The 15,168-nt window shown below is 38.9% G+C and overlaps 1 protein-coding gene across 4 annotated transcripts in view; it reads left to right on the top strand.

The window, feature by feature from the left end:
* The first annotated feature begins 8,587 nt into the window (after positions 1 to 8,587).
* Positions 8,588 to 15,168, top strand: part of Phyhipl (phytanoyl-CoA 2-hydroxylase interacting protein like) — a 28,489-nt gene continuing 21,908 nt past the window's right edge. Inside the window, exon 1 of one of the 4 annotated variants that reach the window (XM_090346373.1) lies at positions 8,588 to 8,939. In XM_090346373.1, the coding sequence (XP_090202499.1) occupies positions 8,831 to 8,939 (109 nt within the window). In that variant the 5' untranslated portion in view covers positions 8,588 to 8,830. Of the gene's footprint in view, positions 8,940 to 9,013; positions 9,101 to 9,562; positions 9,776 to 14,698; positions 14,839 to 15,168 lie in introns of those variants that run through there. The other 3 variants (XM_090346376.1, XM_090346375.1, XM_090346374.1) reach the window with 3 other exon arrangements.

The following is a 15,168-nucleotide window of genomic DNA, read 5'->3' on the forward strand; positions in this document are numbered from 1 at the left end:
TGCAAGCCATTATCTTGATGAAGGCATTGAGAAAAGAAAAGACAATAGCCTTTAAACAGAAACTTACAATTTTCAATTAACTATACCTGTAAAGTGAGGTTGATGGGGAAAGAAAAAATACAATGACACATTTGGACCCATATAGATTTTGCTGCTCAGCCATAACAAAGTAAGACTGGTAACTATCATTTGTGCAATCTACTATGGGGGATTCACAGGAACAAAGTCATTCTGATCTGTATCATACAATGCTCTACTTATAATTGATTTGTGAATGATAATTCCTTTGTACAACTGCTTACAAATAACAAAAATATATTTTAAAATAAAATTCTACGATTCTACTATTCTAGCAAGACACCACAAAACATAATTTTGTAACAACGACACATTAGTTCCACTAAAATACATACATACATATGTATATACATTTATATCTAGCTATCTAGCTAGCTGAGTAAACAATTGTTTGTAGTCACAAGACGCCATTAAAAATACAAGACATCATAGGTGGGTCACACCTATAATCCTAGCTGCTCAAGGGGCTGAGATCTGAGGATCGCAGTTCAAAGACAGCCGAGAGCACAAAAGTGTGAAATTCTTATCTCCACTTAACTTTATTAAAACTGGAAGTGGTGGGGGCTGGGGGAAGAGAAATGGGGACAAAAACCTGAGAAGGGGTATCAATGGGTGAGAAGTAATGCACCTACTATCTGGCGAATGTAACTGTAACCTCTCTACACATTACAATAAAAAAAAAAAACTGGAAGTGGTGCTCAATGTGGTATATAGCCTTGAGCTGAAGAGCACAGAGATAGCACGTAGGCCAAGAGTTCAAGCCCCATGACCAACAGAAAAAATTGCATTATTAAAATAGAAGTAGGTAGGGTAAAGTGACTACTGAGCACTTATAATTGACTATGATATCTCTTGTGCTTTGTTTTTGTGTCTTGCTTCTAGATGCCTTCTGAATAATACCAAACAAGAAATAAAAAACAAAATCTAAAAAGAATGATTGGTCCAGAAAAACAGGAGTGATAGTCATATGGAACTAAAACCTAGTCAATAGAATGAAATAATGTGTTTATCAAGAATAAACTAACTGGGCCAGGAGTTTGACCTTGTAGTAGAGTGCTTGCCTAGCGTGCATGAAGACCCAGGTTCAATTCCTAGGTACTACATACATAGAAAAAAGCTGGAAGTGGTGCTGTGGCTCAAGTGGTAGAGCTCTAGCCTTGAGGAAAGCCTAACGATAGAGCTCAGGCCCTGAGTTCAAGCCCCAGGACTGGCAAAAAAAAAGAATGAACTATTTCTTGAAGCTTAACTTTGCAAATTGAATTCTGAGTGTATCAGTCCATGTTCATTTGCAGTATTAGGACCTTTTCTGTGCGCTTAGGGTCTATTTAATTTTTCTTTGTCTATTTAATTAGGTTTTCCTTATTCTTCATTTTTGTGGTATCTAAATAGTCAAATAACTAATTCATTTTCTTTTAGAGAAGGAAAACTTAAAGGCAACATTGACCTGCACTGTATTAGGAAGGACCAAAAAAATAATCTCTATTATCTCAATTGCAGCTTTACCTAAATCGATCCAAGACTATCAGGTTTTCTCTGTGAATATCTGGAATAAGATTTCTCTGTTGCTCTCTCATGAGCTGTCAATACCTTCCACACTGCAGAAAACTATCTCATGATTTGTCTCATAAAATGTGTGAATAGATGGACATTTTGTGACACTTCTCATAAGTACAAAATCTTATTATGAAACATCATGATACACCTCTAAGTATCAAAGATTATACGGTAACTAAGAAGGCTATGTAAAATGTAACTAACTTGCAGCAATTATTTCATTTGTGGAAATTAACATATATTTATATATAACTATATATATAATTAATTTGAATTTCATCCTTGATTTCTAAAAATGAGACATTGACATTTTGCTCAGCTTAGAAATGCAAAACTTCCAGCCAAGTGCCAGTGGCTCAAATTGAAACCCTAGCTACCCCAGAGGTGAAGATCAGAAGAATCTTGGTTTGAGGCCAGCGAGGGTATTAAGTCCACAAGACTAGATCTCAATTGATATCTGGACATGATGGGACAGGCCTGTCATCGCAGCTATGCTGGAGATGCATATCCTGAGATCTGCAGTACAGGCCACCCTGGGAAAAAAGCAAAACCATATCTCAAAAATAAGTAGATCAAAAGGGAGTAGAGGTGTTACTCAAGTCTCAGAACACCTCCATAGCAAGTGAAAAGTTCTGTATCTAAACTTCAGTCCCACATTTCCTTAACAGAAATGTAAAGCTTCAAGAAGCCTGTTGTATGGAATAATAAACCTAATATTAATGACTTCATGAAAATAAGTAGCCATACTCTGACAAGAAAAAAACATTTTTATATATGAATTAATTGATAATAGATTTTAAGAGCCTTTCTTTGTAATCAAACAGTATAGAATTGCTATTTAGCTACCAGAATGCCTTCAATATACTGTTTAGTCTGTAACACTGTATTTTCAATAGGAACATATGAAATTTTAGAGCATATTTTTGGAGGAAAACTTTTGAGACAAGAGCTGCAGCATTTGGAAGGAGTCATAATTAAAAAATAAGATGAGATCTTACGCTTTGAGTGGTCTATCTATCTATTTATCTATCTGTCTATCTGGGTGTGTCTTTCATGTGATGAATTAACTGTTTTCTAAGTTTTCATGATCAGTAAGGAAATCAGTAGTAATACTGATCCCATTTAAAAAATTCATCATAAAGAAACTATCTCAACAGGAAACAGATTTCAAACTGTTAAGACATATTGACATACAACTTGACTTAGATTTTATGGGTAACTTTCATATAGAGGAAAGACAGTGATAAAATAAATCTTCTAATATTGAGAACATCTGAAATATTTATGAATGTTAAAATGTCTATGAACACATTAGTACAATTATCTCATATATGTTTCCCCCAAATGGAATCTATTGTTAATATTAGAAGGTGATAATTGTGTCTATATAGCTTTCCCTATTTCCATTTATTAGGCTCCTTCTATGAATAGCCACTGAGTTAATATTTATAATACCATCTGTCCTCACTAAGAATAGTCAACTAGAAGTAACTCCGTTGACTTCATTCTAAGATAACAGCAAACACTGAAGGTAGGGCAAAAAATGTCATTGCGTCATCACAGAGAACCTAACAGTCCATAATATTCCACGATTTCTTCCTTCTAACAAAACTCCCTTCAATTTTTAACAGTGCGAGTAGCAGATATATCAAGATAGGATATTCTGAAAGCTGTGTTTTGTTTATTTATTCACAGGTTTGGAATCAAAACAACTAAAAGGTTTTCTTTGGTTCTTAAGGTTCTACTTATATATCACTTGAAAATAACTATTGTGTTTTATGCCCTGGGAGAGCCACAGTGTCACTTCTGGTTTTCTGGTGGTTAATTTGAGATAAGAGTCTCATGGACTTTCATGACTGGGCTGGCACTGAACTGGGATCCTCAGATCTCAGCCTCCTGAATAGCTAAGTTTACAGGTGTGAGCTACTGGTGTCCAGCTTTCAATACTTTCAACATTTTTGTTTTGACTGTAGAGACCTTTTACAACATTGGCCAGATTTACTCCTAAGCATTTTATTCTTTTTGATACATTTGAAATTGTGAAGGTTTTCTTTGGGAGTTATTCATCACTAATGTGCACAACTAATTTTTGTGAGTTAACTTTGTAGCCTTCAAATTTACTGAATACGAAAATTTTTATTTGAAAAAATCTTTAATTTTCTGTATATAAAGATCATATCACTTGTAAATAGTCAACTTATCTTCTTTTCCAGCTTGGATATCTTTTATTTTTTTTCTTGCTAAATTGTTCAAGCTAAGATATCTAGTGCTATGTGAACAAACATGATGGTAATGGACCTTCTTGTCATATATTTTACAGTAAAAGCTTTCAACTTCTCACTGTTGAGTTTGTATTATCTGTGGGCTTGTAACATATTGTGTTGATTTGTTGAGGTACATTCCTTTGATATTTCTAAATTTTATTTTAAACATCTATTAAATTTTATTTAAATATCTAAATATTATTTTATACATCAGAGTGATATATAAAGGGGTTACAGTTATATTCGTAAGGTACAAAACTTCTTGAATATTGTTACCCATTAGGTTTCCTGCCCAAGGCTAGCCCTTTACTTGTGCCAAAGCTCTGCTTCTGACTTTTTTCTGGTTAACTGAACATATATGAGTCTCACAAACTTTCCTGCCTGAGCTGGCTTCCAATAACAGCCATCAGATCTCAGCCTTCTTAGTAGCTAGAATTACAACAGTGAGCCACTGGTACACAGTAGAATTTTGTATTATAAAACTGATCAAATACTTTCTTAATAGGCTCTTAGTGTGCCACAATAAAACAATATCCTAATTTTGTTAGGTGCTTGTCAGTTCATACAATACTTTCATCTGCATTACATTTGGTCTTCACCAGTCCAGACACTATGTGACTTAAGTCAACACAAATAATTGACAATGTCAGAGTTACTTTTAACTTCCTTTTTCAATTATGAAATTTCCCATTCCTTATTACTTATAATAAGGGCTTAGGAAAGGCTATAGTAGTGTTATGAGACAAAATTTAAAAGCACTCTTTCATTTGTTATGCATTTGTGGAGTTTGTTTTTACCTATGATTCTGGTTCTTGTTCTTTGACCTCTGCCTAACTATAAAAACTTGGCTTTTACCTGGGACTACTGATCATATAAGATGGACTTCTATAGTAGCTACCACAGAATTTTGTCTATTTCTCTATCTTTAATAAAATCCTATGCAAATAGCTGATGTGTAACTCAACACATTCAAAGTACTGAAATTCAGCAAATGGTAGAATATCCTTGTACAAATAGTATAATGTGTACTTAAAATTTGTAATATCACAGGAAAATAGGAAATGTAAAATGGTATAGGCTTTTGTGTGTTTACAAGTTCAAGATATGTGAGCAGAATGTATCACTGACAGAAAAGCTAATATGCTTCTAGGTTTCATTATAGGATGTCTGGCATATCGTGCAGATGGTAGGATCTTGCCTATTTTGTTTTCCTTTGTATTCTTACTACATTTCCAAATCTGCTGCTGTTTACATATGGACTCTTAGAAAAAAGCTACAGCCATTCAAAGTGTCCATAGAAATAAAGGGAGAGACTCAAAACAATGTGATTTCAGAAATGACTGAAAAGAGAATACTGTCACATATTTGACTAGACAATGCAACAAGAGGAAGAAGTACTGTTGCATATTTTTGCCAGAGTGTTCTAAAGATATGTTTATGCTCAGAATGGAAAAGACATTGAGTTGTTCGTGTGGATTTTGGTTTTCCAGTTTTAGAAAATAAATTATGAGGTCTCAATAAATTGAAAAAAGGTAGAATTTTCATTTCACCTAAAAATGATTTTGTCATCATGAAATCTTATACAGTAAAAAATAAGAAATATGTTTTTAGTCTAATCCAGGAATGAAAAAAAAATGTGTTCAGTATAATTCAAGAACACAAATCTAACTAGTATTTTCAAGAAGAATTAAAAGATAAATTTTTCTTTAGGAAACTTTAGCTTTAGGTCTTTGATCTAAAATTTACACCTTCACTCCCACATTCTATTTTAGCTAGTCTCTGCAATAGCTAAAGAAGAGGACCTCCTATTATGATGAGGAATTGGGCCTGAATTATTGGATTTGAATGCTAATTTCTACTTCTGGTCATGTCCTGGACATGACCATCTATGTGCCTAGTCCCTTTTGGTCTTCAACTTGAAGTTGGTGGCTATACGTAGTCATAGTGTGTGCTTTGTCAATTTGATCTGGAGCCTTTGACTGATACTTCAGATACTCCTGGTCTAGAAGGCTCCTTCAAAGTCTTTGCTAGCGGATCATCCTGCTCTTCTAACATGAGGATTCATGGGAAGTATATTAGCTCTTGATGTAGCTACCTCCTAAGTACAAAGGAAGTTCCAGCACTATGGAACACTAATTGCTAGAATGAGGTCATGGCTTGAGCAATAGAGTGCTCATCAAGTTCAGGACAGTTTAAACTCCAGTACTGCTGTAAATACGGAAAGAAAGAAAGAAAAAAAGGAAAGAAGGGAGAGAGGGAAGAAGTGAGGGAGGGGGGGAAATCTATCTTGACACAGACTAAGTAGGATGGCCTGCTCAAGATTACTTAAATGTCGCCCTAGAAGATATCCTTGAGTTTCCCACAATAGTGTGAATATTCTGAAGCTTTAATTCCTGCTGCCACATCCTTGGGGTAAGAGTAAAGTATTTATGGTTCCCTTCTTCTAGTTTTATCGTCCGCATTGCACAGTTTTCTGAAAAATTATGGAAGAGAATGAATTTCCTTCTATTTCACAGCCACTAGTTTCCAGATAGTTATCTCTGGTCTAAAGCATTATAGTGCACTGGCATATCTTAGCTTTCACACAGTAGAAACTACCTTAGTCCATCAGACCTTTTTTTGGTATAGTTAGATATACACAAATATGCATTTTAATCTCAGGAGTAGCTTAATTTGAGGCCTAACCACTTGCTTAAACAAATCCTACATTGCTGAAAAAAATCCTATATAATTCCAATCCTCAGAAGAAAGTCAGTTGGACAAAATTGATCTTAATAAGTCACATTGAAATCTCCCCAAATATTACTCTTTTCTTGACTGTAGACATTATCATCTATATATTAGTATGCTAATTTCCTGCTTTAAAAGCCTTTCCAAAATTTCTTATTCACTTAAGACGAAATCATTTTAGGCATTTCTCTGGAAATTCAGACAGATTATAACCCCTGCATGAAATTCCACACACTCTTATTTTTTGTTCTTAACACTCATAAGACTTACTTGTTTAATATTTATCTCCTGATAAGATTTATACTCCATATTTCCATACCTACTATATTGTCTTGGACATAGGAGGTGACTAATAGGCATTTTTTGTTCTTCTAGAGGGCAAGGCCTTGAACACATGCAATTCACTAGCAACTATCGTTTTTCATAACTTTTGAAGGTATTTACCGTCTCCTTAGGAATAGCCCTACCTAAACACAATGAAATTTTCAAACTTCAAAAAGATTTATGTCCATTAACACCCAAGTTCATAATCGGAATGTTTCACTATATGATAGCTAACTATCTTTCACCGATTTTTTTTTGTCAGCTTGCAATTATGCCAGGTTTTGCACAGGCTTATTTTACCTACAACTGATCCTTCCATTTTATGTGGCATCAATTAAGTACATTATAGTCCTGTTATGGCTAAATGGATGTGATTGGAAAGGGCAGCATATAGCAATCTGTATGTAAATTGTGTCTTTATTGGCTAACATTTATGCTTGAAATTGGAAAATCAATAAGGAGGAACGTAAATTAATTCCGAACACCGCAAAGGGTGAAAGGATGCTAATTTCTTTTTTTTTTCTTTATCACAAGATACCAACAAAACTAAAAAAAAAACTATTCCAAAGCAGCTAATGGGAACAGAAGCCCGTAGTCTTTTATTTATTTTTTTAAAGACATTTGCACAATCCCTGAGCGCTCTGCAGAATTGAAATAAGTGCAATTGAGAGCCACGAGCATCCAAATACGGGGTAACTTTTTTGAAAACACGGCGCATTCATGTTCGTATTGGTAATAAAGGTTCTTACTATACAGACGTACCACCGGAAAGAGCAGGTGCTGCCACTCGCCCTTTGCATGAGCCGCCAGAATAATGCTTGGCCCGGAGCGCGCGTTTAGTACCGAATGAATGAATGAGTGAATGAATGAATGAGTGAAGCTGGACTGCAAAGCTCTGAGCTGGTCTACGGCTGGCTCACGGAAGCACGCCTGTTGCATTTACAGCGGGCTGGCTGACAGTCTCATTTTCTCACCTTTTCAGCTGGCCCTCCCTCAGGAGGGCGGGCGCCCCTAAACCCGTCCACCCCGCCCTCTTTCCTCACACACCTCCAGTGTGTGGCCTCAAGATGTGGGCAGAGCCCACTGCATGCGGGCGCCCCGGGGGCCTGGCGGGAGGCTGGGGCGGGGCGGGGGCTCCATCCACACCCTCCCCAGCCCCATCCTGGATTAAACGTTCCACCCCGCTCACCCTCGCCGACGCCGCCTCCGTGTCGACCACTCCAGCTCCTCCTGATACTGTGAGCGAGGTGGGGGGGGGGGGGGAGCCGCCATCGCTGCTCACCCAACGTGAGGCGAGCACACGACGTCCAAGAGCGGCGGCGCCCGTCCATTCCCGCGCGCTCAGTTCGCCGGACGCCTCCTGCGTCAAGTGATTCCAGCGGCCCGGACAGGTGCGGGGTGGGGAGGGGGAACGCACTGACGCGCGCGCGCGCTCCCGCGGACTCCGGCGCGCGGACGCGCGGGCGGGCGGGGTGGAGGTGGCGAGGGCGCCCGCGTGCCAGCCGGTGTGGGCGCGTGCTCCGGCGCCCCGCGCGCACACGCGCGTGCTCGCGCCTCCGGCCTCACGTTCCGCGTGTGCGTCGCGTCCCCTCCCCTTCGGGAGCGCGCGCCTCCCGCCCTCGCGCCAGGTCCCGCTCCGTCTCTCCGGGAGCCGCACACGCCGCGGAGCTCCTGCCCACGGCGGTCGCCTCGTCCACCGCGGCTTCCCTCAGCCCCGGAGGCTCAGCCTGGGTACCCCACGCCGCCGCCCGCCGCGTCTCTGGCCACTCCCCCACCCACCCACCAACCCCTCCATTCCCTTTCCCGCCCTTCTCACCCAGCCCGCCCCGCCGAGGGAGTCTGGCTTCGAAGCAGGCGGGCTCGAGTCCGGGCTTGGAAAGATGGAGGTGCCGCCGCGCCTGGATCCTGCCCTCAGCAGCCCCACCAGCCCCTGCGAGGAGGTGATCAAGAACCTCAGCCTGGAGGCCATTCAGCTGTGTGACCGGGACGGTAAGAGCCGCCGGCCGGGACCCCGCCGCGCGGGGAACGGGCTTGGGGGGCCGGAGCTCGTGCGCCCGGGCTCCGCGGCCGCTCGGATCCCCCGCCGACGCCGCCCGTTCGGGGCGCCGGGGTCTTTTGTTGTCACCCCCTCCCCAACCTTCCGAGTGCGAGTAAGTGTGGGGGTCCCCACCGCCCACCCCTCACCCCCAGGGACAAAAGGAACCGCGCCCCCCCCGGAGGGTGCCGGGGGCGGGGGTGGGGGGAGAGACTGGCGCCTTGGCGCGGAAAGTCGCCGTCGCCTGCGGCGCCCTCTCAGCCTTCGGCCGCCAGGCTGCCGGCTCAGCCCGGGCCCAGGGCGCCCTTTGGCGTCGGCGACTGGGCCCCGCGGACCCGGCGTTGCCCGGCTTTGCCGCAGTCCCGACGTCCTGGGTCTCTGGCACCCAAGGGAAGAGGCCACCTCCCCACCCCACCACCATAGCCGTCACCACCACCACCACCACCACCACCCCGGCGGCGGCTTCCCGTCCCCGCTCCCACCACCGCACACCGCTAGTTAGCTTTCCCCGCCAGGAAACTTGCCAGTCCACCCTCCCCCCCTCTTCCCCCCCCCCCCGGCCCGGCGTTAACAAGTCCTTTTATCCTCTGCAACCCGGATGAGCCTGACAGCTCCTTTAATCCAGCCAGAGGACAGGGGGGAAAAAAAAAGAACAAAACTGCATTTCAGCACCAAGGACAGACACTAGCTTCCTTGCTTCTAAGGCTTAGGATTCCAGACAAAATCATCATCATCATCATCATCATCATCCTGCCAAGGAATTGGCCCGATCTCACGACCGTGATTCAGAATATGTGGCTAGTACGCACCATTGTGTAGAGATGGATGTGGTGTGGTTTAATCTATTGTTAAAGTTGGCAGGTTCCAGAGACCGCGCTGAAGGCTCTGTGCAGTGTCTGGGGAGCGGGATGTTGGACTACTAGGAGAATCAGTGCTAGTCATGCAGAAAAAAAAAAAACAACTCCATTTGTACTCCATTTGTAAAGAAGTCATCTGATGACTAATAGGTCGGCCAAGTGATTGTAAAATTTTCATACCAGAAAGGGAAAAACAACTTGAGTGCTGGCAAAAAGACCATGAACACTTCTGGCTATCTAATAAATGAAATGAGCATTTAACTGCATATGGAAGTACGCATTGTCAAAATACTTCTAGCAGAAGTTATGTGGAGCGATCAGTATACTCAGGTCATAAAAATTTATTGGTGTAACGCAAATACAGGAAGCAGCGGTCTTGTTTCTAAAGTCATTTATGTGGTAATAACTTGTTAAGGCATTGCTCTTCAGTAATTTGCATCCAAGGAGGATCGCATTTTTTTGCTTATTAATAAAGTTACTACTTGCTGTTAATATATATTTGTATTTAGTGATTTTAAAACTCAAGTTCAAACTCTGAACCATAAGAGACATTAATATCTGAAACAGGTGTACTCTGATGCAATATTTTTGCAAAGGCTGGTTGTATTTTTTTTCCAGACATAACCTATTATAGTAGTAGAAAGACCACACATTTGCAACATTTAAACATTCATCCTTTTGTTATATAAAAGCTGTCTTGATTAGACTATAAACATTTTAATGTACTACATAGTATTTAGATTTTAATTTGTACTGTAAAATGAGGAGCTTTTTGCATTGTTGTCATTGTAAATCACAGATATTTGTGTTTTCTTAAATGAGTTTCAGAGACAAAAAGACTAATAAAAATAGTTTTAAAATTTTACTTCAGTGACTTTTCAAAAACTCATTCTTGCAATAACACGAAATAGGCAATTTTGTTCCTCAGAATTCAGTAATCTCAATATATAAAATTGTATTCAGTTAGGAAAAATATAGGTTGTTGGATTTTTAATGAAGTTTACAGAGTTAGCAATGTTGAATGCAAAAATTAATGCTTTATTTACTGTGATCTCTGCTGTCAGTATAGTATGCTGTTTTATTTTGGCGATACTATTTAGTTATTTCTGTTCACATGAACCTACAAAATGAACAAATTATGTAACATTTACTGTAAGGGGGTTTCTGGCATTAAACAGTAGTAGCTCTAGAAATTACTAGTTGCAGACCTCTAGATTTAACAGACTAATTTGATTTTATTTTGTAAAACTAGCTTATACTAATGAAAACTAAGTGTTCAATTACAAAATGTGTAAAAATTTGGAAAAGTGGTATAGAGAGATTGCTTTAAGCTTAACTTTTTCCCCCTTCATTACTTTAATTTATGGGTCAGTTTCAAAACATGTAATTGGCTTCATAGGAATAAGTGAGATGGAATAATATAGTTGTTTTTACACAACAGTGTTTCAATAACTTTATCAACCAGACCTTATTTAGCATCATTTTATAGTAATTTTCAGCCAAAATAATATTTACTCCCTTCACTTCTTTCAATTTGATCCCTTTCATTGTTTTACTTAACTATTTAATATATAACCATGGAAAGACAAGAATGTAGCAATGTATGTGGCAGTAGATATGTGCTAAGGTACATAATAAGAGCTGTTTTTCCCTTTTGTAATCATAGAAGTGTTTTGTCTTGTTTGCTCTTTACTTTTATTTTTATTCTGTTTTATTCTACTATTTGGTAGTGAAAAACAGTGAGAGAAATAATTTCTTTGATATTTAATAGGGGAAAATATAGTGTGATTGTTAAATATAAATCCCTCTTACTCTGTTCAATTGCAGTTTTAAATTTCATGGTGTTTTTAGATACTGTATGAACTGAAAGCTATAGATGTTGGTTGAGCATAACTTTAATGTATTCTTTGCTGTCATCTTGCCTTCATCTGTCTGTTGCTTACTGTTTTCCTCTAAGTTGATGTTTACATTATTAGCGTCATTTGTTTCTTTAATTTCATCAAAATATTTAGTCATCTTAGAGAACATAAGAGTTCAGCTCATCATATAATTGGATTTTTCATTAATCAAGAGAGTTCTTATATATGTTTTACCTCATTTGTAGTCTTTCTTAAGCATATGTACTTTTTTGCTAGTAAATGGGCCCTCTCCAGATGTTAGTTACTTGTAGTTCAAAATGAGAATTCTGGATTACTTCCTTGGGAAGATGAGCTATAGATAACAGGTATTTTGAATGATCCTATTACAGATAGAGTATTTCTACTCTACTGTACTAATGTGTATACTCAAGTTAGATATATGATGTACTTTTCCCTTACATTTTCAAGCAAGGTAAGCGGAATAAAAGCAATTTTCCCATCTAGAAGTATCAATAATAGGAGAAAACCATTTTAAGTTTGTGTTGATGCCTAAGTGCTTACTGACCTGTGACAAGACAAAATACCCATTCCCACAATCCTATGTTCTCTTTATCTTTTCATTGTGTGTGTGTGGGGGGGGGGGAGAGAGGGAGAGAGAGAGAGAGAGAGATTCTTTGACTGTTAAAAAGAAAGTGTTATCTACATATTGCCATACACTCTTGTTACACAGTAAGGTAGAAAAGGCAAAATTAAATTATTTTGTAATATTTATACCACTTCAAGGCTTTAATAATTGTTATTTCTATGAGTAGGACATTGTGTGGCTGCTGGTTATATTTTATGGATTTTTATAATGCTAGTCTGTAAAGGAAAACTTTTTAAAGAAATTACATGAATTGACAGATTCCCTTGTGTCTAATGGTACTTTTGTGGTGAAAAGAAAAATTTTTCTATCTTGAATATTTAAAATAAATCCTTTTTCATATCTATTTAAATTACAAATCATTTGGAGGCCTCCTTGTTTATGCTCAATTTTATTTACTTTTTAGGGAGCTACTCCTGGGACTTGAACTCAGGGACTGGGCACTGTTCTTGGGCTTTTTTGCTCGAGTTTAGCACTCTTATCACTTCAGCTATAGCTTTACCTTCTGTCTTTTTTGTGAGTAATTGAAAATAAGGCTCTCATAGACTTTTCTTTCTGGACTGGCTTTGAACCATTAACCTCAGTTCTCAGCCTCCTGAGTAGCTTGGAGTAGAAGTGAGCTCCTGTTGTCCAGCTCTTATGTATAATTCTTGACTGTGAATTAAGCAAATTAACAATGGGAATGAAATCATATGAGACTGTGAAGTAGTGATGAAATATTGCTCATATGGCATATATCACAATTCTTGGTTCAAAGTATTAATTACTTTGAATGGAATATTACTGTTCATATGCTTTCTTAAGTTGAACCAGTACTTAGACAATGTTTAGATCTTTGTTGGTTCTTTTTACAATTTTAACTTCATGTTGTTAGTAAATCATGTTGTGTCAGCTTTACAAGTGATTAATAGAAAATGTAAATTCTGAATTGTAAAAGAACAGCAAATTTGAAAAATCACAGTTGCAATATTCTTATTGCTTATTTCAATTTTATCAGCTCAAAACAATCAATCATAGATCTAAAAACTCCTTTCAGCTTCTGGTTCAAATCTACTGCGTGATGCCTTTCATGTACTTTGTGACCTTGAAGCCTATATTGACTCATAATTCACATCAGAATCCTCCCTTGCTCTTGCTTGTAGTATTTTCCTTTATGATTTTCTAGGCTGTGTCTATACTAAGTAATGTGACTTCTGGATTCATTGATTAAATATGTATAATTTTAAAGCTATTGTAAATTTTCATTACTGATCATGGAACTAAAAGAAGCATCCAAAGAGCTTGAAAACAATGGCATTAAACCAATTCATATTCTTGGTTTGGATTCTAATTCATTCCCAAGTAAGACTAAGAAATTGTTAGTGAATATCACATCAATGGATATGAGATCAGACTCCCTCCAGTGGCAGAGGACTGATGTGTCCTTTGCTGCCCAGGTAGGCTAGTCAGAAATTCACTCAATATAGAGCATCATTCACACAACTTCCCAGTCACTTAGTTTCTAACTCTACCAATATATTTTCCTCATTTAAGCCCAGATTCCATATACTTATTCTCAGAACTCATATGCACATACTTTCTGGCTTAATCTTATTTTTTATGTTGGGTTTCATTGGTAATATTAGTTATCACTTAATGCCGAAAGCATAGCTGTGGCTTCTGCTTTTCATTCTCTGCTCTTAATTAGATGAATAATTAAATTTTTTGTTGTAGAATATGCCTCTTCCTTGGGTTTATTGCCCATCATATTACATAGCTTGAGTTTATTATATTACATAGTTCTATAGGAATCTTCCTTTATTATTTACATTCCATTGTTACTGCTCTAAAATGAACATTTATTAACTGTTCAAAATATATTACTACTGGACAGTAGTTAAACCTTTACTGAGAAGAATATATATATGTAAATATATTTGAAGCAAAAATCATTCTTTTAGAAAACTGCCGGCAAAAGTATTGAAAAGTAGAGTCTAGGCAGAAAAAAATAGGTTGAAAAGTAGAGGTTGTTAGTTCTCTGCCTGTAGGGACAATGGTATAAAATAAGCTCACAGTGACTACTGGTCTTAGAAAAAGAGTTAAAAGGGCTGGGAGCTTGCCTAGAGGTAGAGTCCTTGTCTAGCATGGAGGAAACCCTGGTTCAATTCCCTGGTACCACATATACAGAAAAAGCCAGAAGTGATGTGCAGCTCAAATGGTACAGTGCCACCTTAAGAAAGCCCAAAGACAGTACCCAGTCCCTGAGTTCAAGCCCCAGGACTAGAGAAAAATAAAAAGAGAATGAGTTCTGGAATGGAGAGAAAATACCTCATAGAAATACATGTTACCAAGGAGACTAAAAGGTAAGTGGAAAGGGAAAGAGTAGGATTTGAAGTCAGTTTCAGGGCACTCTCCAGTCAGTTTTGCTTGTATCTCACAACCTTGGAGGAAAGGGGTGAACAAATTCTAGGCAAGACCAACTTTGCCCCAAAGATGAAATAAATCTACAATACAGGTTTGTGAAAACTGTGAAACCAGCCAGATGCTGGTGGCTCACGCCGCTAATCCTAGCTACTCTGGAGGCTGAGATCTGAGGACTCTGGTTTGAAACAGGCCTGGGGAAGAAAAGTCCCTGAGACTCTTATCTCTAGTTAACCAGTGGTAAAGCTATAAGCTTGAGCACAAAGAGGCTCAGGGGCAGTGTCCAGGCCCTGAGTTCAAGCCCCACAGAGAAAAAAAAAATCCAGGAGCAATCGTAGTAACTATTTGTCATATAAAAATGTGAACCAAATTTGAGCATTATTCAAGAGGCTGATCTGGGGATTTTACATACACACTATTTTGT

The sequence above is a fragment of the Megascapheus bottae genome, chromosome 15 (assembly GCF_031878675.1).
Source record: "Megascapheus bottae isolate mThoBot1 chromosome 15, mThoBot2.hap1, whole genome shotgun sequence".
NCBI lineage: Eukaryota > Metazoa > Chordata > Mammalia > Rodentia > Geomyidae > Megascapheus > Megascapheus bottae.